Below are 22,868 nucleotides of genomic sequence, written 5' to 3' on the forward strand. Positions count from 1 at the left end.
GAATGTTAACAAGCATCATTAACCATAGCATTTATTTTACCTATCAGACGTATTTACCAGATAAACATCACAGGAAGAAGTGCTTACTTTTTATTATTTTTTATCTCTACTATTTTCCAGCTCAGCTGCCCTGAAGATACAACTTTGTCGCGGACGTGGCGGCCAGGGTACAGCAACAAACTAATCACCTCAGCACGCCCATAGCTTTAGAGAGAAATCAGATCTCTTCGAGTCACTGAATTTTGATGGATTTTCAGGAGAAAGCAAAGAAGTCTCGCTGAAAAATGGTTTTACCCAAGGGGTGTTGTTAAAGCAAGTACATAGCAGAAATGAAAACACAACATTTGGGGATTTGCACTGCAGTTTCACTGTAACAAGAAAGAGCATCTCTGAAGGACCTTGCATGCTATGCTTTTAAATTAATGGAAGTAGCTGCAGAGGGTAAAGGATATCTGCCAGGTAGCTATTATTCACCCAGCTTTGTTCAGTCCTTTTGAATTCCAGTTTAGTGTTTCACCTCTGCTGTTCAAAAGGTTTGGAGGTGACTTGGTCACTATGCTGTGAAATGAGTGTTGACTCATTCAAAGTCTGGAGACTTTGAACATTTTAATGTATTTTTCCAGCGCGCAGAAAGATAAGTCTTCAGTCGTAGCTCACAGGCACTCGCAAAAAGTAGATACAGTTTTATTGTATGTTGCTTTGAAAAGCACACATTTCTTGTCTTGGCTTTCTGTAATCCACCCCCTGGGCCCACATTTAATTTATAGCTCATAATTCATGAATGAAGATTGTTAAGCCTAATTTTTGCTGCTATTAAATTGAGATAGAATGTACAGTATGTGCAGAACACTGCAGACTTAAAACAAGGTTTTGCCAAATCCAGCTAATCTGAGTCAGTGTGTGTGATAACCCAGGTAAACAGGAACACAGAAAAAGCCTTTAAAGTGTTTATAAACTCATTTTTAAAACCTCGACATGTTATCATTCATTAATCATATCAAGCTCACAGAAGAGTTTCCTTCAGAATTATAAAGCAATATCCATATGAATGTTTCTTTTTCCCAGGGAAGAGGAGGCACACATTTCTTCAACTCTTGGGCCTTAAAAAACATCAGCAGCAGCATCACTTTCATTAAAGACTCAGCTTCTTCAGGAAAGATGGTACTGAATCATTAGCATTACTCATTGCCCTCCTAAGGAATGCATTCAGCTGGAGCTACACTTGGATGAGTCTCCTCACCGGCTTCGTCAGTTACAACTCCAGGAGACAGCCTCCTGCTCTTACGCTAGCAAGACCATTAGCCAGACTGTGGGAGGACTGGAGGTGTGAAGTGTGAAGAGAAAATGCTCAAGAGAATCTCTTGGTGCAGTAGGGCAAGCACTGAGACCTCAATCAATGTTACTTTGGCAGTCTGTACTTTGGCAGAAGATAAACCTGTTTTATATTGTACACAAGTTTTAAATTATTTATAAAAATAATTTGCTTTCGGAAGTTTTGGACAAAAATATTTTTTTTAGCTGGTTAGAAAGAATTGTATTATATAGAACATTTGAAACATGAGTATGAATATATGTACTCAACATATATTTTGCAGGCAACAGATTGATAATCAAATAACACCAAGCAAACAGATTGTGACCAGTGCCAGATCTAACTAATGACACAAAATGTACAATAAATGGACTATGATTACTATCATAAAGGTTATTCAAAAATAGTTACCAGAAACGTAAATGAGGGAGCAGAAAACATATAAAAGTCTAGAAAACACTATCTTTTATTCTCTAATTCTAATGCAACATTTTTCTATAATGCCCTCTTCTGTATTTAGGAAAATGGTATAATGCAGGTCAGGAAAAACTGTTCCGACTTAGTTATAAAAATGCCTCCTACCTGTTCAACTAGATAAACTACAGGAAATCAATTACATACAATGGAACAGAGCACGTTTCATCCTATTTAATCATCACGGTAAACAGCAACAGCTACAGTATGTGTGAAGGAACGTGATATGAATAAACCTTGACAGAGTAATAAAATTAGTCAACTATGCTCAAATTCTTTAATGCAATAACCATTTCATTAAAAGACAAATGAAAATCCAATGGAACAAGCCTTTCAATACAGTACTATAAGTGAAGCATTATACAGTAAATTAAACGTTTTATAGCACATATTAAAAACACAGTACATACTGTACAAATGAATCATCATGCATTGTTTTGGACCACTGCTTCATATTGACTTTAAATGAAATCAATATTGAAAGGCCATCCAAAAAGGAATAGTTTCTGGGGAAAAAAAAAAAACAATTCTCAGTAGAGGTAAACATGGGCTTGAATTCAATTGTGGACTAATGAGAATTTAATGTAGGCACTAAATAGTCCACAGACAGTACTGTATAGCACTTCTTGCCTACAGAAGAAGCTCACAAGTATTGTCTCTGTTCAATACATAAACAAAGCAAGCAAAGCAAATGACTGTGGTACAAAGCAAACAAAGCAAATGATTGTGGTACTTGTGGCAAAACAGTTTTGAAAGATCCACAAAAGACAGAAGAGGCGCAGCATTTATTAAAATATGGTATACCACAACATCTTATAGGAAAAGTTCTCACAACAAGCAATAGAATAAGACCAGACCTTTATGGTCCATATGGACCAAGAAATAGTCTTACAGTATAGGAATGGCAAAAAAAATAACCAGCTTTGCCTTTTTACCTATAACTGACAAGGATGTTCAAACAAACACCTGAAAAATGACAGCCGACCAAGAGTAAAACTTAGAAATAGGAGTGTTTATCTCATTTAGAATAAAAAGTGAAATAAATAGTCCAAAAGAAGGCGGCCAAGCTATCCAGTGTGGTACAATGAGGAAAACATCACAGTAATAAACTGATTGTATCAAGTATTATCTTCTTTCACCCAGGAGACCTCTTGTCATGATATAAAAAGGGGTTATTAAAATCTGTTGTACACAGTGATCCAGTGATGTAATACATGGTTCACTGTTTTTATTTCTTCCCCAAGGGCCTCAGGAAACTCCAGTTTATTACTACAGTAAGTCCACCGTGTGACTGACAGGAACGAAATGTGTCTGCCCCTCTCCAGAGCAGGGGAGAAGGCTAGCTTTGGAATTTTAACTGTCAGACCCAGGCTAACAGACCACATCCCCAGAGTAAAACCTTTACATCTGATCTCTAGTCTCAAACTTACTTCTAACATGACCACTGCTTCAGGAACTTAGGCCAGTTACTGTACATACCCAACTATAGCTCAGATTTTTTTGTAGTCCACATAGAAAGTTGTTTAAAACAGAATGAATTTTCACAGCTGTAAGGTAAAATGGTACAGATTATTTTACGTTTAAGATAGTCCAAATCTTACAATGCTTACTAAAGTACAAAAAGTCCTGCTTTTTAAAAAATTGACCAGTATGCAACAAAAATAACTCTCTATGGCTCACAAATTTCCACAACGTGACTCTTTCTAGCAACAACCCTTGGCTAGACTAAAACAACAAGTCTTTCTTAGTCCTCTTCAAAGTACTGGTGGTGATGACTTGAAGGTTAATAGAAAATATTATTTCATCTCTGACTCTTGCACTGGTTACTTAAGTGTTTGGCATACTACGGAAAATGGTCAATAGTCAACACACCACCATTTCTTTAATCATTCTGTAGTTCTTGGTAATGTTCTGGTTGCTCTCCATTTGAAAGATTTTGCACATTTTAAAGCAGATATTGGTGGGTATACAGTACACTCCTCAGTTTTGTTACAGGACAAAGTTTCTTTAAACGTCCATCATAACGTTCCCACAGCACTTGGTATTAAGTTCTCAGTTATAAATAAACCTACTATTTGTTTCTATTTCTGTTCTCTGGTTCTTGCTTCAGTATTGATTCTAAAGAAATTTGATAGGTTGATTTTGTTAATAAGTTTTAGGATTTAGAACTTGAATCAGGTCACCTTGTAACCTTCTCTGTTTAAGACTAAGAACGTGTATCTCTTTTAATCAGTAATGGCTATCCTTTTCAGCACAAAAATCTATCTTGTTGTTCTTATCTTTGCTTATTACAGATTATTTTTGTGTAATGTGGTTACCACAATTATTTAATTTTAGGACTTAGTATTTACTAAACTGTTTTAATTGGTAAGTTTCAAAAAGGAGTGTCTATACACATCTTATTAATGGATGGAGTTACTGTACATCAATATCCATTTCTTTCATGAGGAATTCCCACTTGTGAGTTCACACCCTACGACAAAGAACATTTTAAGGGCGGATAAGAAACTAAACTACCTGAAAAGTTCATCCTACCAATGATACATTATGTTTCATTACTATTGGATCCCATTTGAGATAAATGCAATTCAAAATATTTTTTAGCCTCCATCTAAAAGTGGAAAAGAACTATTTTTCAAAATATGAAGAACCTAGAGAACTGTATCAGTCGCAGACAATTTCCTTTGTATCCATATTTAGAAAGGTTGCACTATGTAATGTATATGGCTTTGCTTTGCCTGTCTATGCGGTAAGTTTCACATTATTTATAAAGCTCATTTATCTGATATGGGAAGTTCAGTGTAATTTGTATTCACACAAATGTAAAAATATAAATTGTATTCATCTTTCTAACACAGACGTAATAAATATTTTAATTTTCATATGGATCAAAAAACTGATCGGGTTCAATAAGGAATAGAAAAATATTAAATATAATGTATATAATGTGAAGTCTTATTTCCTATCAAAGTAACCAAAATAACACTGATAATTACTACATTAATGTTATAAGTGTAATCTCTAAATTAATCCGATCAAAAACATAGCTGAGGGCACAGTCCTGATCTCACATGACAAAAGCCAAGATTCCTTGCTGTTCAGGTTCATGTACAGAATTTGAACCTCGGAACAATTCAGCTAAACTACTGTATTAAACTGTTTTCAGACAGGTGTTTCTACATAACTGTTATAATGAAGAAATGCTGGCCTGATTTCAAACTGCCCACATCCTGTGTGGACGACTTCACTTTCTGTAAGTTGTGCTATATCTCAGCTGGCCTACCTTCAAATCACCATGGGAACACTTGGGGCCAACTTTGTATTCGACTCACTTTCAAAAGAAATGGCATTCTGCACAAGACTGAATCAGAGCTAATGCGAAGGGACAAATCATCTTGGAACATAAGAACTCAGACTTTGCGAAAATGAGGAGGTAATTTGTCCCATTTAGCTCATTTGGATGCCATTAGCTAATTGCTTTGAGGATCTCATGTGTCTGCTTCTTAAAATCAGCTGGTTAACTTGTTTCAGAGTCCCACAACCCTTTGTAAGAAACGCTGCCTGTTTTTCTTAATATTAAATACTTGTTTCCACTTGTGTCTCGTGGTTTGACTTTGACTCTTAAGGGTTTTGAATACCTGAAATGCCTTGTGGCCTTCTCTGTATAGGGCAAAAATATTCAGATCTTTGGGCAGTTGGGTTCCTGGGGGGACAGTGTGTCTGCAGGTTTTCTACGTCTCTTTAAAGCACCAGCACCTGAAAAGACTTAAGGGGCTTCGGTTTCATGAAGCCACTAATACACTGATTTAAGTCATTTATGTGTTGAGTTGGAATGAAAAACCACAGACACAGCAGCCCTTCCCTCCAAGATCTAGACTACCTCTCCCTGTACCAATTTAGGACACTCCCTTTACTGTACGTCTGAGAATGTACCCCGTCACTCCTTTGGATTGATTCTCCAGATGTTATATCTATTTTGTAATGTGGGGACTAAAACTGCGGAAAATATTTTAAAAGAGGTCTTACTAATGCATTGTGCAATTTTAACATCGCCTCTCTCTTAAAATTCTATACTTTTAACTCTATACCCTAACATTCTGCCTAGAGGAGGAAAATGATCTGTCGACATACAGTATTACCTACTGTACAGGTTTTTTCATATACAGCAAGTAAGAAGGAACTGCTCCAATAAATTCAAGCACTCAAAAGACACTGTACTGTACGTGTATATCTGCCATGCTATATGAGCCAGGCAATTGGACTAATCCATCCTTCCATTTCTCACCCAAAAAACAGCTAAATTCACTAACTTTTATGCAAAAAATAAACTTGTTCAGCCTCTCACAAAATATGAAACAAAAGTATCCACAGTTTTGAGCTACTGTATTGAGCTGCAGAATTTAGGCAAAATATATAATAAGAATAATGTAATAAGTAAATCACAAGGTATTCAGTAGGAATTTCTCCCTTTCTCTAGGTAGTAATTTTATTATCTTGCTTCCCGGAGACATACTGTATACATCTAACAATAACCTACTGTATTTAAAACTGGAAACAATTTGCTTACTTTCATGCACACATATTTACAATTAAAAGCAACAATCGAAAGAGTAGTGTTGCTTGTGAAATTGTTCAGACTTTAAGATGTCTCATTAATAATTTCCATAAACATCTATTCCATAAAGATCTAAAGAAAGTCACTGGTAGCCTATTTATGTATCTGCTCTAGCTTCAAAGATTATAAAAATATCTAATTAGCAATCGGATCAGCACAGAATAAAAGTGAAATGATCGACTTCTCTAAAACAGCATTAGAAGAAATATTTACAGACAGACTTTCTGTACCATACTTGTAGAAGACCCTCACATCCTGGTTCAACACATCAATCAGGCCAGCAGAAGCCATTGGAAGACAGATCCCTCCCACTGGAGACAGCTATGGAGCTTTGTTAGGAGAAGGACCTTTTAAAGAATTATAAGCATCAGAGACAATGCAGGATGAAAGTGGAGCATAGTTCTTGTCCTTATCTTTTTCAACCTGTTCAAACCTGCATCCAGTAATGCCTGCGCTAGCATCCTTTCCAATGCTATTAAAACCCTGCTTCATTTCTAGCCTTCCAACTCTTTTTTATCTTGACTGAACTCACCATAACATGGCTTCCGTCTAAGTCATAAGACAGTCAAACCGGAAGATGCTCCCTCACTGTATTACGCCACCTGAAAATCCAGTTAGAAAAGCACCATGACTTGTCTAACTGGACAAGCAAAATGAATCCTCTGTAAAAGCAGCCAACAAAATAACACACTCATACCCTCACACACAGAGATCTACTGCACCTCAGGCAACTAGGCTACATTTTCAAATGCCTGCCATAGACATGACCCAATTTCCTTATGAACACCAAGGTAAATACCCATTTCTCGCTTGTGGCTGATGACTAACTAAAACAATTCTCTTTGGTAGTCTGTCATTTATCAACCACATCACCTTGGAAACAGCCAATACGCACAAAACAATTTAGAATTACAATCTGCTAGCCCAAAGCACAACCGACAGTTAAATTATGTTGTGATAGTTTATTTCTCCATTTACCTCGCCATTATAATTGTGCTTCCTGAAATAAGCATCCTGATAGGCTATCAAATCTCAAAAGCATCTAAACCCCCATGAAAATAGACAATCTAACACTCTGCAATCCAAACTATTTCCCCCGTTATATTGCTGAAGATGGCAGAGCGAGAAGATGGAAATTTCAGTAGTTCAACAGAAAATGTAAATGGTGCCTTGAAGAACATTCATGTGACAAAGAAGAAATGAAATATCACAAATATCTGAGAGGAACATGACTCATACAGCACTGCTAAAATGCACATGTTACAATACATGCACTCTATTTTAGCCCTTGGTCTCATAGATAGCCAAACAAAGGGCAGCCAAAGTCAAGCTTTCTGAGTAATGTGTGACGTAGGAAGAATAACTGAGGGATGAATAATCAGATTCATTGTTTTATTTAATATCTGCTCTTAACTTTAGTGCTGTTTGAACATTGTTTTTAAAAATTAGTATTTAATCTCTAAGAATCAAGTAACCTGCGGAAACATTATTAAAGTAAAATGCTTCAAGAAAAAATGACTATACTGTAGTTAATATAGCTATAACACACAATTGATTTTATCGTATAATGTTAAGATACCTTAAGACTGTACACTATTTCTAGCTCACCATTTTGAGCTACATCTAAAGTACAGGGAATGTCAGACCAATAAAGGAGAGCACGTGGGTGAAATGTGTACTAGGATCAATCTACGGTATTATCTTCAAAAAGTTTATGATCTTTAGCATTGTAAGAAATTATTTTTTTATGCACATAAAATGCTGAATACATACAGTAACTGTAGAACGGTCCTCAAATGTGAATATTTTTTAAATCCACTATTTTTGTTTAAAATACATTGTTGTTAACTGTTTTTAGTTCTCACACTACGTAATGGTTTAAAATGGCTACTACAACTTAAAAAAAACTGAAAGTGTGTTTAGAACAGTCGACTTCTGCCAGTGCTAAGTATCCAAAGCAAAAGCAATTGATAATGTCTTGTAGTTAATGGGCCATTTTTTAGTTTAATCATCAGAAGAGACATTAAATGTTTTCTCAGATGTAACCTAATAAAAAAAAGGATAAATAGTGCATTTTATGCATCTATAATCAAATAAAGTCTCCAATTTGGTTTCAACTAACCATGTTTTTGTACTCTCTAAATAAATTAAATGTTATTTTTAATGTTTACTGCATTTCTGAGTAAGAAGCATAAATATTTAAAAAGTATAATCCATACAGTATGTGCACCGTACTGAGTTAATTTTTATTTTTTGTTGTTTATTGACCATTTAGAAAGTTTGATTCACCATGAATAACTATCCAGATAGCGTTGAATATGAGTTACTGTATATAAAGATATGTACCAAAGTTTAACCAGAGTATTAACCTTATAGTGTAAAATTCAACACAGCTGCGGAAAACTGCAGCTATTGTGTATAAACCGCCATGCACTACTGCTTTCAGAGAAAGCATTTAATTCCACATTGATGTTTTCATGTATTTCCAACAATAAGGTGCTACGGTAAATTAGTGACCATGGAAAGTAGTTATTTCTATCACAATGGCACAGATAATCCAGTACTGTCTGGACACTGTTAGCTCTTACTTCTCGAATTAGATCAAAATCTGCAGCCTTTTTCTAAGGAACAGGCTGCCAGATCTCCGGATAACCACTAGAGTCGAAAACACTTAGCCAGAAACCATCAGCTGGTATGTATGCTTCATTACCCAACCTGCAGATATCCCTTAAGAGACAGTGCAGAGCTTCTTCGGTGATGTTCAGACCACTCTGGAATCTTGCAGGGAAATTTCATGAAGGCGGTGTTCAACCTTTTTTAATTTGAAGCTCTTATTTTTCAGGAAAAGTCTTTGTCTATGCGTATTGCTTGTGTTCAAATGATTAAAGTTTATATAGGTCTTACATTATATGCTACAGTTGTTCGCAACTTTCATCATTTTAAATTGACTTTCTTTTATTGCTCAGATTCAAGCTTCATGTTAGTAATGTGAAGTTAAAGTAAAAGATTGTAAGATGCCAAAGTCAAAGATGTTCTAATTTGGTAACACAGGCCATATTTTTAACAACTAGTTAAAAGTGCAAATTGTCAGTTCTTTTTATTTCATTTCTTAATGACATACTTCTCTTACTAGAATGATTAGTACGCTAGCATACTCGCTCTTAACACATCATAGATAGTTAATGTATACATGGTTTGTCAGAACATCATCCTGACTTTATTCTTTGAAAAGCAGCTGTTTAAAATTGCCTTCTTTGTTATGTTTCACTGGGAGTGACTGATTTTATTTAACATAAATGGTGCTTAAAAAGAAGCTATGGAGAGTTTTCACTCATGCAGATATATCTCACATACAGTATAGCAGGCCCTTTTGAGAGTTCAACATAGAATCAATAGTTTTATACCTGTATTTCTTTGAACGCTTCATCTAAATCAGTGGTACCCAACAGGTGGCTTGCAGGCCGTATCTGTCCTGCTGAGGTCTGATTCATGGCCCATAATGGCTAAATTAATCCTAGATGTCAGAATTCAAGTGCTCTTTGTTTTTCACCTTACAGAATGAAAGAAAGTAAAAACACCTACAGTATAGGTACTGCCAGGAATACACATAAAAGACTACCTTCATATATATTACAAAAAAACACCTTGTGGTTGCACTACAGATGGATGATTGAAGTAGGTGGGAGGAACAAATTTTACCAGAATCTGACAATGCAAATGGTGTTAGACTGTTAAAATGCGAACATCCAAAAAGCACTTTAACTCAAAAGGGTAATTTAAATGACAGATTTCTTTTACCTCTCCAGTCCCCAAAGGGAAAAAAATGAATATTTTCATTACTTTTACCACCCTTCTACTGCTCCATTGTGTTACAGCAAACAGCGTCACAACAGGAAAATGTCACAGCAGAATTGTTTTGCACTGTGTGCCAAAAAAAAAAAACATCCATGGAAACAGCGCTTCATAAGGATTGTGAAACCTAACATGAAGTGCTTGTTAATGATAAGATAGGCAGAAAACCAACCATATATCTTGTAAAACAAATGCCTTTGTCTAAAATTAATGAATATATGTACTAAATAATCTAGTAAATTCAATAAAACACTATTGTAATCACATCAGAGAATAACACCCCCGCCAGAGGCTTCTTAGCAACTCAATTTCAGGGGACTGGGACTTAGTTACTAGTGAGTTACCAAAACATACTTATGGTATTCATTGTAAAACTCACTCTGAAACCTCAAATTAAATTCTATTTTATATTTGCAACAGTAATAATGCATTAGCAAATCATGTCTATAAGTCTCCAAGACAGTGCCAGGACATGATTCTGTATTGAGTGGAACAGGAGGTCTTAAAAAGACAGACATTATTCTATAATAGCTTAACACGGTGACTCAAAAGATAATGCTGAACACTGACAACTGGAAAGTACTTGCACCTTTGAAATGCAAAGCATAACCTGAAAGTTAAAAAAGCTATAGAACCTGAACACTTCAATCAGGTTCGTCAGGTGCAACCATCCATAAACCAGAAGTACACCAGAATTTCTAGGCAGGTCATAAGTGTGACTAGAAAAGAAGGCAAAATATTCAAGCAATTCTATTTGCCTGAAAAGGAAGTGATGGACATTACACATTTTCATGTCCTTCTGCAGTTTTAGCTAATCTGTGAGTCCAAATCAGTAAAAGTATCTCTTAAGGCATGTGAAGGACTGCTAGCTGGGATCTCAGGGTGCTAATGAGAAATAATAGCATCTTATGAGACAAAACGAGTTACAGTAATTGCATTGAAAGATGTTTATAATGAAATGCAAATGGAATGTTTTGCAGCTATCCAAGTTTGTATCCTCAATAAAACAAGAGAACAACATATTTGTTTTAGGTACTGTAGTTATTTTTAGGCATTTTGTTTAGGCAACACATTGAAGACTGGGGTTTACTAATAAAAAGCAGCACTAATAGATTAATTCAAGAATGCAGACACTCGTGTGATTTCTTATATCTGCATTGTAATATTGTTCTAACACCTGGTGAGTATTGACTCATCTTAACAGGAGCCATTACAATAAGTATCAAGAAAGCACTGGTTATTTAAAAGACATGCTGTACGTGCAATATTTACACAATATCTAGCTGGCTAGAGACAAATATGTTGTAATAGTATAACATTTCTTTATGGCCACTACAGTATGTTATAAGTACAGTAACACTACTAGGCTTTAACAAGACCTTATTACAAGTATTCATAATTTCTAGATATACAGTACCATATGTACAGTACAGTATATAGCTCACAAAACATCAATACAATATGAAGAAACAACATTTAAAAAATAAACTGCACTTGAGAATTGGAAGGTATAGTAAATACTTTGTCTATTCAGAGCTGAGACAGAGCTGAACAAATTTCTCATATCAGCCATGTTGTTAACACAAAGTACACTGCTGTTTTATACCATGCTGCTGAATTGGTGCAGACATGCAGCACAAGCAGATGAATCAAGCAATTCCACTATGAGGAATGAAAGGCAAAGCTGAGCAGTGGCCACACTGGACAAAAGCTCTTTTTTAACTGAATATTTACAGCTAAGAACGGTCCCAGCGGATTTCTGAGAGATTATTTATGGTCCGAGATACGAGCCAGGACTGTAAAAGGTCAGAGTCTACATGATTTTTACAAATGCACAGAATCAGTGGCCATAATTATTAACTGAGGCTTTGGTTTAAAATTAAATTTACAAGGCTATAATGATGACAAACTCGCTTTGAAGAGGGAAACCATAAAAGAGGTTTTGCTACAGAAATAACCCTTGTTTTTTCAATTGTATTACATTTTTAAAATAATCCTCTTTGCACTACTTGCAGTACCTCCGTGTTTTATTACATTCAGCTATAAAAATTATCATTCATTTCAGTGAGAGTATGTTATTCCTTTTTGCATTTCACAATTATTTTTTGTGAAGGAAAGCAGCTAATTTTAGCTTATACAGTACAGCACAATCCTGGACATTTGACATTTGACTAGAAAACCAGGTCTATCTACTGTATATACAGTATATTATTAAGAGAGAAGTGTTATACACTACTGACAGTGCCGTGAAAACTAACAAATAGAAGCATAGACACAAAACACCACTACAAACCTGAAAACCTCTACCCTGCAGAAAATAAAATGGAACCTGAATGGAAAAAGATAAAATAAATGTCTTACTGTTTCAAAAATTATTAAAATTAAGTGAAATGAGATAGTTTAAAATAAGAATAATTTGTCTTTAAGCTTTTTATTTATCAATTTGAAAACACTGAATTTTGCAAAACAATACCAAAACATGATTAGAGAAGAAGATTCAATTAAAGCCTGATTCCATTCTATGATTTAGACTATAAATATACACACCAAAACTGTGCATGGAAAAAAAAACAAATTCTATTAGTTAATTCGTGCTGTATACGCTCACCAGTTTAATCACAGCTAGTTAATCACTTTATTCGTTAAATTTACCCTCATGAACTTAGTTTTGTAATATATAGATTAGGACAAAAGACAATAATTAATTTAATTATATCCTTTTATAATTACAATAACACAATATATTAGTGAATTTATTTTAATGTGCAATGTTGTTTTCACTTGTACAGGGAAATTAAACAGAATTCTCACCAAATGGATAATGCAAATATTACATATTAAATATGAAAGATGCCACTGATGAGTACAAAATGGAAGGAATTTAACACCTAGCTGGAAATGTATTTGCTCCCATGTTTGATCTGAAATTTGTTCAAAGATTTTTTTGTTTCCTTTAAGGCCATAAATATAAACTGAATGATGGTTTTTATTATTAAATCAATGTTCGCACATTTCCAGAAGAAGACAAAAGATTTCTTCAATTCTAGACAAAGATGGAATAAAAACATTCGACGTTTCTGTATGCACTGCTTCAGAAGCTCCCTTGAATGAAAACACATTATACTTTTCAACTTGAGATTAATACGTAAAACAAAAAATAAAACAATTACACAAAACTGAACTGTTTCTAGAGAGCAAGGACTTCAAGTTAGTTCTTCAGTTGTACAAAGGCTTTCCCTATCTCCTTTCCCTATCCTAATGTGTCTTGGAACAGTATCATTTATGTCAGCAAATTCAGCACCATGGACAAGGCATTGTGCTTTCAATTTAAAAAAAACGCAGACACACTACAATATGCAAAACTCACTTTTTACTGTATGCAAACTGTGGCTCAAGCTACTGTATTAGAATAAAGCAAATCAAAGGAATAGCATGTTATTCAAATATAAACTCCTTGTTTCAGAACTGTTGACAAGAAAATACTCTGGGAGACTTGCAGGACAGAACCTTAAAATGAAACTTTCTAATCACATCATGCTTATGACAAAGTCAACACAACATAGTTGAAGAGCTATCAGTCACAGATCCTGTTGCATGTGCTAGGTTTGTATTTTTTCTGTACTCTGCAGTTTGTGCTTTTTACTAACTAAGGTTATCTGTATGTCCTTGCATAAAAAAGCTACACCACCTGCAGGGGCAGTGAATACTTGGCATGGTTAGGAATTGACAAAACACTATCATTACATGTGTACTAAATGGATGACAAACGTCATCTTGTACATCAGTTGTTTCAGTGTTGCCCTTTCATAAGCTTATAGCATTTGTCACACACCACTGTTTGGCAGCACAAATATTTGTCTCACATTTTGAAGGGCAGACACAGTATATTCTGCAAATCATATTTTATTTGTATATATTTTACCTGTATTCTGACACGAACCCTAATGCTTAGATTTAACAACAGGCATAGTAATTGAATTTTCATCTGTTAAAGTAATCCAAAACACTTAGAAAAGCAAATACGGTCTATAAGGCTAGAACATGTGTTTTTCTCTCCATCCGTGATGAGAATGCTACAGATTCCTGGTAGAGTACACAGCAACCTCGACCATTTCTCAGAAGCACAGGCCATGAGGCGAGATGGCAGTCTAATGCAGGGCACACATATACACAAGCACACAGGGGCAATTTATACCCAACAACTGACCAATCTAGCACATCTGTAGAGATAAAAGGTAATCAGTGCATACGATGCAAACCTATAGTACATGAACATGGGAACAATGTGGAAACCAAAGTGCAAATTCTGTACTGAAAAAGCCCCCAATCCAGCATCGAACCAAGGGCCCAGAAACACTAATCGCCATTCTACTTTCCCATCCATGTTTTTAGATTTTTTTGTAAGGTAATCTGAAATCATAAGGGAAATGGATAATTGTTGCATGGCCTCAAATTAAACATTTGTATTTTAAATGTTTTCACATAATCTGAAAGAACTTCCAGTACATGAGCAAACAAGCTCTTGTTCTTGTTATGTGTTTAGGAAACTCCTAACCACAGTAACTTACAATAGACTTATTATGTCCTATAGACATACTGTATAACTGTATGTTCCAGTTAGTCTACTCAACTCGTGAGAAGAGCCAAAATATGTTGCAGACTGTTTTTAAAATGACAAAAACAATAGCATACACTACATCTGCAATGAGGGGCACACTGATACTCAAGTTCTTCTTTAACTCAGAATCATATTTGGAAGGTTCAGCTGGTGCATTAAACTCTCCTTCAATTAGTTATTTTATTGTTTACTATCTGTAGTCCCTCAGGATTCTAAATGCCTTTTAGACTCCACTGTGTTCAGTTCTACAAAGCCAAGTTTAACTTGAACCAACAGTTCATTACCAACAAGTAATAGCTTCACATCACCTTCTCTCAAAACACCTGTACAAACTGCTACCCTTTGACTACCAATTCTCTTGGCTGCAGTAATGCTGTAATCCTTTATTAGTACGAATGATATTCGGTGTCTCTGGCTTTTCATTAACTTCAGAAGCTCAATATACAGAAGCAGTCTTAAATGCATGACACTGTCTGCCAAGTGAAACTGTTAAACAGTTAAGCTGAGCCTCAGAAAATGCCTTGCTGTATGCACAGTGTTTCAATCTTCAATTTATCTCTGGAAAAATCTCACAATGCTAGTGGGGGGGGGGGGGGGTTGGGAGAGATGCAGAAACTAGCCAATTTCAGTTCAATGAATAAAGTAATGGAGAGCTGAAATTGAAAAGATACATTTCACTTTCTGAATATTCTGCAACCGAAAGAAAACTCATTTCCTAATCTGCTTTGTAGTACTCACATAGCCAACCTCACTGTGCCCAATTTCTGTGTTATAATGTTACAATCATTTCACAGAACCGTTCCAGGTTAAAAGGTGCTACATGCTATGGAAAGCACTGCACAGTAAACTATAACAAATGATTTATCACTGCACACACTCAGAGTCATGCAGTCCTGAGTTGCTTATGCTACGCATTAAAAGGCTCTTTTTTTGTCACTCATGTAGTTGATGCAGAGAGGCGGAGAGCTATAAGCATAAAAAATAAACCTTGTTTTATGACAGCTAAAAAAAGGTTAATTAATTTACTCATACAAATGGGGGTCTTATCCGATGATTTTTTTCCCTCCTTTTCCACAGGGAAGGCATAGCTGGAATGAAACCAAGTTGCACCGGTGGCCAGGGGAAGGCAAGAGCGTGGTCTGAATGAAGTGCTGGCTCGGACAGACTGCACTGCCTGCCAGCTTGTCTACATGAACACTGGGCATGTATTCGGCAAAGGCAGTTCTATTTAATTGGCCTAGATAGCCAAATCAGTTTAAAAGAATGGGCTTTCATACAAGACTGTGAATGGAACCTCGCTGTTATATACTGGTAAACTGAATTTATTTGAAGTGGTCTGAAAGGACTGTGCTGTTCTATTGCGGAAAAGAGTGTAAAGAGAAATTGCATGCTCAGATTATGTTTGTATTTGTAAGCCCCCCAAAAGCTATTTTGATCATTTACTTATACATCTTCTCGTATATATAATTTATCTGTAATATGATAACAAATTATCAGTGTAGATGTTAGAATTGGCCTATCTGTATATCTGCCACTGTTTCTGTGGTGTTAATTGTTTTAAACAACTGGTGCAGCTGTGGAAACTGGGTTTGTCCTGATGCAGTCCATCCAAAATCAATCTATAATGCACTCCCTGGTGATACCAACAACAACAAACACAGATGCTGTATGTGCAAAATGATTTCCCACATCCAAACTAAAAACCTTTCAGTAAAATATATACAGTATATTCAACTGAGTGTTAAAAGCAGTAGCTATTCACCTCCATCACAAATGTGAAGAATTACTGGAAATGATATTTTATTTAGTTGCTGACCTTAACAAGTGCCCAGAAAATGGGGTCATTTTTAAATGCAAATTATAATCTCTAGATCTTGTTTCTTAATTGATAATGGGTACATGAAAAAAAAAAATCTGGAACATTTACTTCCAACCCCTATTGAGCAGAAAGATACAATGCTGACCCATGGCAGGGCTGCAATAACAGAATGACCTGATCTGACTCAATAGTGTTTGCTCTTCAATTGTACGACATGTGATCTGATACAGGACAGGCTGTGTGTTTCTTGAAATTAGAAGAGGGAAATAAAAGTGTACTGGAACATTTGCAGTACATTACGAGGGGTAAGTTCCAATAAAAAAAAAACTTAAGTTACATCACGTTTACCTTCATGATACATTATGTACATACAGTAACAACATACTAAACATGGAGCTGTTCTCTGTCATTGGGTACTATTCCAATTCTAACCATAACCTCTGCAGCAGAAAAAAAATCTGGCGTTGAGACTTACTGGTCACGTCTTATATGTTTAAAGTTGACCTCCCATGAATATTCATTTTAGTCCAGCACCTCCAGGAGCTATGAACCATGCAGTGGCACGTGTACTGTATGTAAATGTAGTGAGTAAAAGGATGTGACACCGATGCTCATTCTAGATCTATACCTGGCAGATAGATATAGTACTTTACTTTTCAGGTTGGTGGTGTATATCACATTTTTTTTGTTCTTTAATTAGGGTGGAAATTTGCACACATCCATGCTATGGGAGCTCCTGTCAGTACATCAGATTCAATCACATGGCTGCTGGTGTCCTCCAGCTATCAGACAATTGATTTTCGTGGATTCTGCTCTGATTTAGCTTAAGGGACATGCAATATGTTCATTCATTTGTCACTTACTTTGCTTGTGCTTCATTAGGGAGTGTGTCTGCTTTTTTCCATAACACTCCAAGAGCAGAATACTCAAATGCTACTATAAATCAGAGAAGCACAAAAGAAAATGCCTCTTCCATAGCAAATTAATTCTACAGTAAGTGTGAAAAGCGCTTACCATACCGCTTGTTTCGCAAATGTACCATGTGCTTTTAAAGCAAATGGCTTTAAACATAAACGCCCTGACTGCAGGAGGAATCCTGAACATTACATCACCTCAAGCAATAATACCATTTGGCTTAATCTGGTATCAACAGCTAGCAAACGCCAGAATTAGGTAAAGGAATTAAATATCTTTGCATCATTTTACAGCAGAGTATTCAAATGCTGTCATGAAGCACAGAATCATCGCTCTCTTTCCACATCTTATGTCTTGATTCACAAAAGACATTAGCAGAAAACTGTCACTGAAGATAGTATGGGAAATAAATGGCTGTGCTGGTGTTAATGACCCACTGCTACTCTGCATCATTCATGCAGGGATTACATATAACGCATGTCAATAACAACAAAACAGTTTAATTATTTAATATAAGTTAATGAAATATAAACCAAGAGCTAAATAATTGTAATGCTGAGATACATGTCTATGCATAGAATATACAGAAAAATATTTAGATAAAAAAACAAAAATGCTTCATATCTACAGGGCATCAGCACCGTGTTTCAAATTGTACTCCTAAATCAAAGCTCTAACAATGAAAATAATATGTTTAACTGTCTGTTCTTAAAACCTGTTATACAGTTATTTGATTATCTTGATATTCGTTGGTATTCACATCCTACAAAGGAATCCTCAAGGTCACGGTATCCCGAAATGTTTGAAATGTCTCTGAAAAATCCTTTCTGCTCTTAATTTTCTATTGATTTTCACACCAGACAATTCTGAGCAATTGCTATGCAACTTATTTATTGCCTCTGGAAGAAGAGCCATTGGAACAAACAAATGAGTTCATGGATCAGCTAACCACTGCAGTATTTCTTCTAATGAGGAATGAAACACCTCAGATAAATTAATGATAAGCAGATACAGTTACAGTAACATCAATGGCAAGTACAAAGTAAGGTTAAGCTGTAGTACAAATAGGTCTGCACACTACTGTAGCTTTGGAAGCATTTAAAATAAACCTTTGCATGATGTGAACTCCTGTCATATTGAAATATGAAACATGCAGAAGACTGCTGACCTTAGAGAGGTGCATTGATGAAGTGATGGAAGCAGACAAAACCACAAGCACAAGAGGAGGGCAGTCGTATCGTGGCGTCATTAAACTAGAGTTACATCAAGACTGCCTTAAGCACATTAAATTTCATTCTGTCACTCAGCCTACTATTTTTACTTCAAATGCCAAAACAGAAAACAATGGGCAATTGCTTCAATGGGAATGAATGAATTAACAAGTATCGCTTAGAAACCTGGCCAGGAACGCACAGTGGTTTGTGACAGATGGCTATAACACACATAATCTTTTGTTTTTATCAAGCAATACGAATACGCATGTACTGTACAGTACAGTTGGAAGGTAGGAAAATCCAGTCAATGCATCAACCCAGTGTGACTAAATGACACAACCAGAAGCCAATACTGGTTAAGACTGACCCTTAGAGTACCTTATGAAGCAGCAACTTCAGAAGGATAAAAGCCGGCTAACCTTACAGCCATAGTTCTTGACCTGTCTGCTCCAACTCAACACCACAGTCAGCAGTTTGATGGACATGTCTGGATAGTGATCCCACACTGTACCCTTCTTTTTTTAATTCTACTAATTAAATTACTGAAATTAGTCACCAGATTTACTTACAGGCATTAGTTACAGCAAAGCTGTTAGCTGTTTCAATGTTGTCCACATGAGGAACCAGATTAAAAGGCGCTTCAGTTGCGTTGGGGCTGGTGTTGTGTAAAAAGATTGCTAAGCGAAATGCGGTGTATTCCTGATCTGTGTTTCTGATGAAGAGACCTCCTGTAAAGAAACATAAACACGTAACGAACAATGGGACTGATTTTCTACACCTTTATTGTTCATGAAGATATATTTCTATATGCATTATCTGTATAAAAGCTTAATTCCTGATATTAGCTATCTAACACAATACTCTCATATATTGGATTAAACAGAATTCACAATCTGCACCAAAGCCAATTCTTAAAAACTCAGATAGGTTATACTGTATATGATCTTCAGACCAACGTTTCGTGTCCACTTGTTTTTCTTCACTTTGCATATGTGTTACAACTGAAAAAAAAAATGTTTTCCAATAATTTGTGCATTGCGGTAAATCGCAAATAATATTTCATATCAAGTAAACGATTTGTATAAATACAGCAAACAGCATTTGGCATATCAAGTTTATCAGCAACATGAAAGGCAGAGTCAGCTACTAGCATCTTATTAGCAAACGTCTTCAGTACTTCACAATAAATGATGCAGTACTGGAATAAATTAAACCACCTCCCGTTAAGAAGAAAAAATGAGGGGGGAAACAGAGTACAAAAAATATGTAAATTAAAGCAGTAGATAGAAGCGACCGTGTGTAATGGGAAACTTTTAACAGAGCCAGTCAATTATCAGATAGTATCGTAAACGAAGAGCATCCCATCACAGGCTGAGGCTGTGATTGCTGCAGTGCTGCTTTGTAACAAGAAAGAACAAAGCACACTGAAACATTTATGAGTGTAGGACACCAATAAAAAATAAACAAAATGGGAGATGAAAGTGCATCGTACATCAATGTTCAACGGAGCATTAACTTTCACTCAAGAATAATTAGCACCTGCCAATTGCATTTTTATTTTTGGGGTGAACACGACATAAAATGATTAGAACAAGATTTTTTTAGAAAATGCAGCACCCACTCTATCTCTATTTTCAATATTTACCCCCCAATCTTTTTTCCCCCCTCCAGTTACGAAGCATTTCACATAACGTGAGGTACGGCTGCCGTTTTGTATTATTGCCATTATTACTTACCAATTTGAACACTGCTCGGGAATGCTCCCATTGTTAGCCCCCAAAAGCTGGAAAATAGCAAGAGAAGCTGTCTGCAAGTAATCCTCATCTTGTTTAGTTAAAAACTGTTGAGAGACATTGAGGATGATGACACACGGAAGAAGAAAAAAGAAAACCGAGTTTTAGCAATCCATTCTGGGTGTTTTTCCCGCAGTGTCCACAGCCTTACAAGAGGGTCTGTCCGGCAATAAATGTTGCACATGCAAGATGGGGGAGACTCGCTGGTAGTGGTGGGGAGCGTCTAGTGGCTGCATGGAAAGATGAGACATGCGCTTTCTCTCGACCCTCTCTCTCTTCCAGACTCTATCTCTCTCTTGCCTTTTCTTCCGAACCTCCCTTCTAAGACTCCAGCAGTCATCTGTAGCCTTCGCTCAGTGCTGTTAAACAGCACCCACGGTGCTTAGCGCACGCAAAAAGAATCTTCTCTTTGCTGCGACAATGACGAGTAACGTCAAGCGCTGATGTGGTAGTGACAGCTGTACTGTTCGATGTTACTTAAATTCGCTTGGTTGCACTCTGATGGAATTATCAATCTAATAGAGTGCTCCATCCAATTTCGTACATCTTAAAAACAACCATGTACAGCCTGAGGTCTCTAGGACTCGAATCAAACACATCCGAAAGTACCGTACGGCAACTACACTAACGCATGCGAAACGCTCCAGTTCCTTTACAACAGAAGCAAAGCTAGCTGGTAAAAAAGCCTGAAGATGCTGTAGTGCTGAATATATTAAATAAAAAAAGCTCATGAAATATAATCTTGCTTTGCTGTCTCATGAACCCGAACCGCAGTTATTGTCCTCTAAGGAGATCCTGCAATTGTTTATCATTTATATACAGCATATAACAGACATTCAGGCAATTTAAATGGCATTAATTTTAATACAAGGTTTATCGTCTTTAATGAGTTGTGACACCCGATAACCAAAAGTCATGCATGATGTTTTCTTTAAGTAGACACTGAACAACTCCCATAACCTATACAGTACGGTTTCATGTACTGTATAACACAATTGAAAAGTATGATTATGCAATTAATCACAAGGAACGTGGTATATTTGTTATCAGAGGTATGGTATCAGCATAATTCCCCACATCTCTACACATGGAAATCTCACACATGTACTGTAGCAAGCTACAGTAATATAGCTCCAAAGCACATGAGCACCATAATCTTTGGGAACCCACCTGACACAATGGTCTTGCATCATTTGTGCTCTTTTTCACTCGTTTAGAGATTTTCATTTTTTTAAACTGATAAATATGCGGAATAATGATCTGTGGGTGGAGAAAAAGCTGTAGTCCAACCACTGTCCAAGGTCCTAAACATCTAGACCAACAACTGTCAGCTGAAATACATGTGAGCACTAGGTTCAGAACGTCTAGATAACAGTTTAAACTGGTCAAGCACCAGATATTACATACATCCTCTGGTAGTGGTATACATGTTCTCAGATATTCATATTAGATTTGGACTTGAAGAATCTGATTCTTTCTTTAGCAGTCCACACATTCCAATCGACTATAGGTATTAGAAACAATACGCACTATTTTTGGTACTGGTCTCTGGAAAAAGACTTTAAATCTCTGAATTTGATACTTGAAAAATATATTTTTGTGGGAACAAAAAATTGCATAAGTTTAACTTCTCTTTGCACTCACCAACCATAAAGTCTAGAACTCTATTTATGAACTGGTCTCAAGAAATGCACAAACTTTTATGTTTAATTTATTTTGTATAGGAAAGCTCTGTGCAAGTGGGGGCATGAACAAAAACATGGGTCAAATGGAAGAAAAATCCAGGGCTAAATAATTAGATCATATACTGTAAGATTTAATACAGATAGAAAATGTATTGGCATTTTGTAAACAGGAAGGAAGACATCATTGGCAATTTTGAACGCTACCTGTTTAGAGAACAGTGAAGAAAGATTATTAGGTTGATAATAAAATAACTAAGATAACTGCAGTTGTTTACAAGATTAAACAAGGTATGATACACCTCAAAGATTAATATATAGTTAAGGCATTACAGTACAGTATATACTGTACTGCAACCATTAAAAGTGGAATGCAGGCCAATGCAGAATTCAGATTTCGAAATGTGTAGCAGAGACAAAAGGCATTCTGTGATTATGTCGGTACTAGAAGATACAGATATAGTAGTGTAACCTAATCACATTGGCAAGGTTATAGGCTTCTGCACCTTTGAATTATTTAGACTGCTTAGTCTGTGTCAGCTGTCATTTTCCCTTTACAATATTTCTCATAACC

The 22,868-nt window shown here is 36.0% G+C and overlaps 1 protein-coding gene across 10 annotated transcripts in view; it reads right to left on the reverse strand.

Moving 5' to 3' along the window:
* LOC148658161 (glutamate receptor 4) overlaps positions 1-21,198 on the reverse strand; it is an 85,557-nt gene extending 64,359 nt beyond the window's left edge. For 3 of the 10 annotated variants that reach the window (XM_088639202.1, XM_088639201.1, XM_088639203.1), the window contains exons 1-2: positions 20,556-21,197; positions 19,389-19,547 (exon numbers count right to left, since the gene is read on the reverse strand). In XM_088639202.1, coding sequence (XP_088495328.1) covers positions 19,389-19,547; positions 20,556-20,643 — 247 coding nt within the window. In that variant the 5' untranslated portion in view covers positions 20,644-21,197. Of the gene's footprint in view, positions 1-19,388; positions 19,548-20,555 lie in introns of all 10 variants that reach the window. The other 7 variants (XR_015940033.1, XM_088639205.1, XM_088639198.1 and 4 more) reach the window with 6 other exon arrangements.
* Positions 21,199-22,868: the final 1,670 nt, after the last annotated feature.

Source organism: Lepisosteus platostomus, chromosome 7 (assembly GCF_059453375.1).
Source record: "Lepisosteus platostomus isolate fLepPlt1 chromosome 7, fLepPlt1.hap1, whole genome shotgun sequence".
Taxonomy (NCBI): Eukaryota; Metazoa; Chordata; class Actinopteri; order Semionotiformes; family Lepisosteidae; genus Lepisosteus; species Lepisosteus platostomus.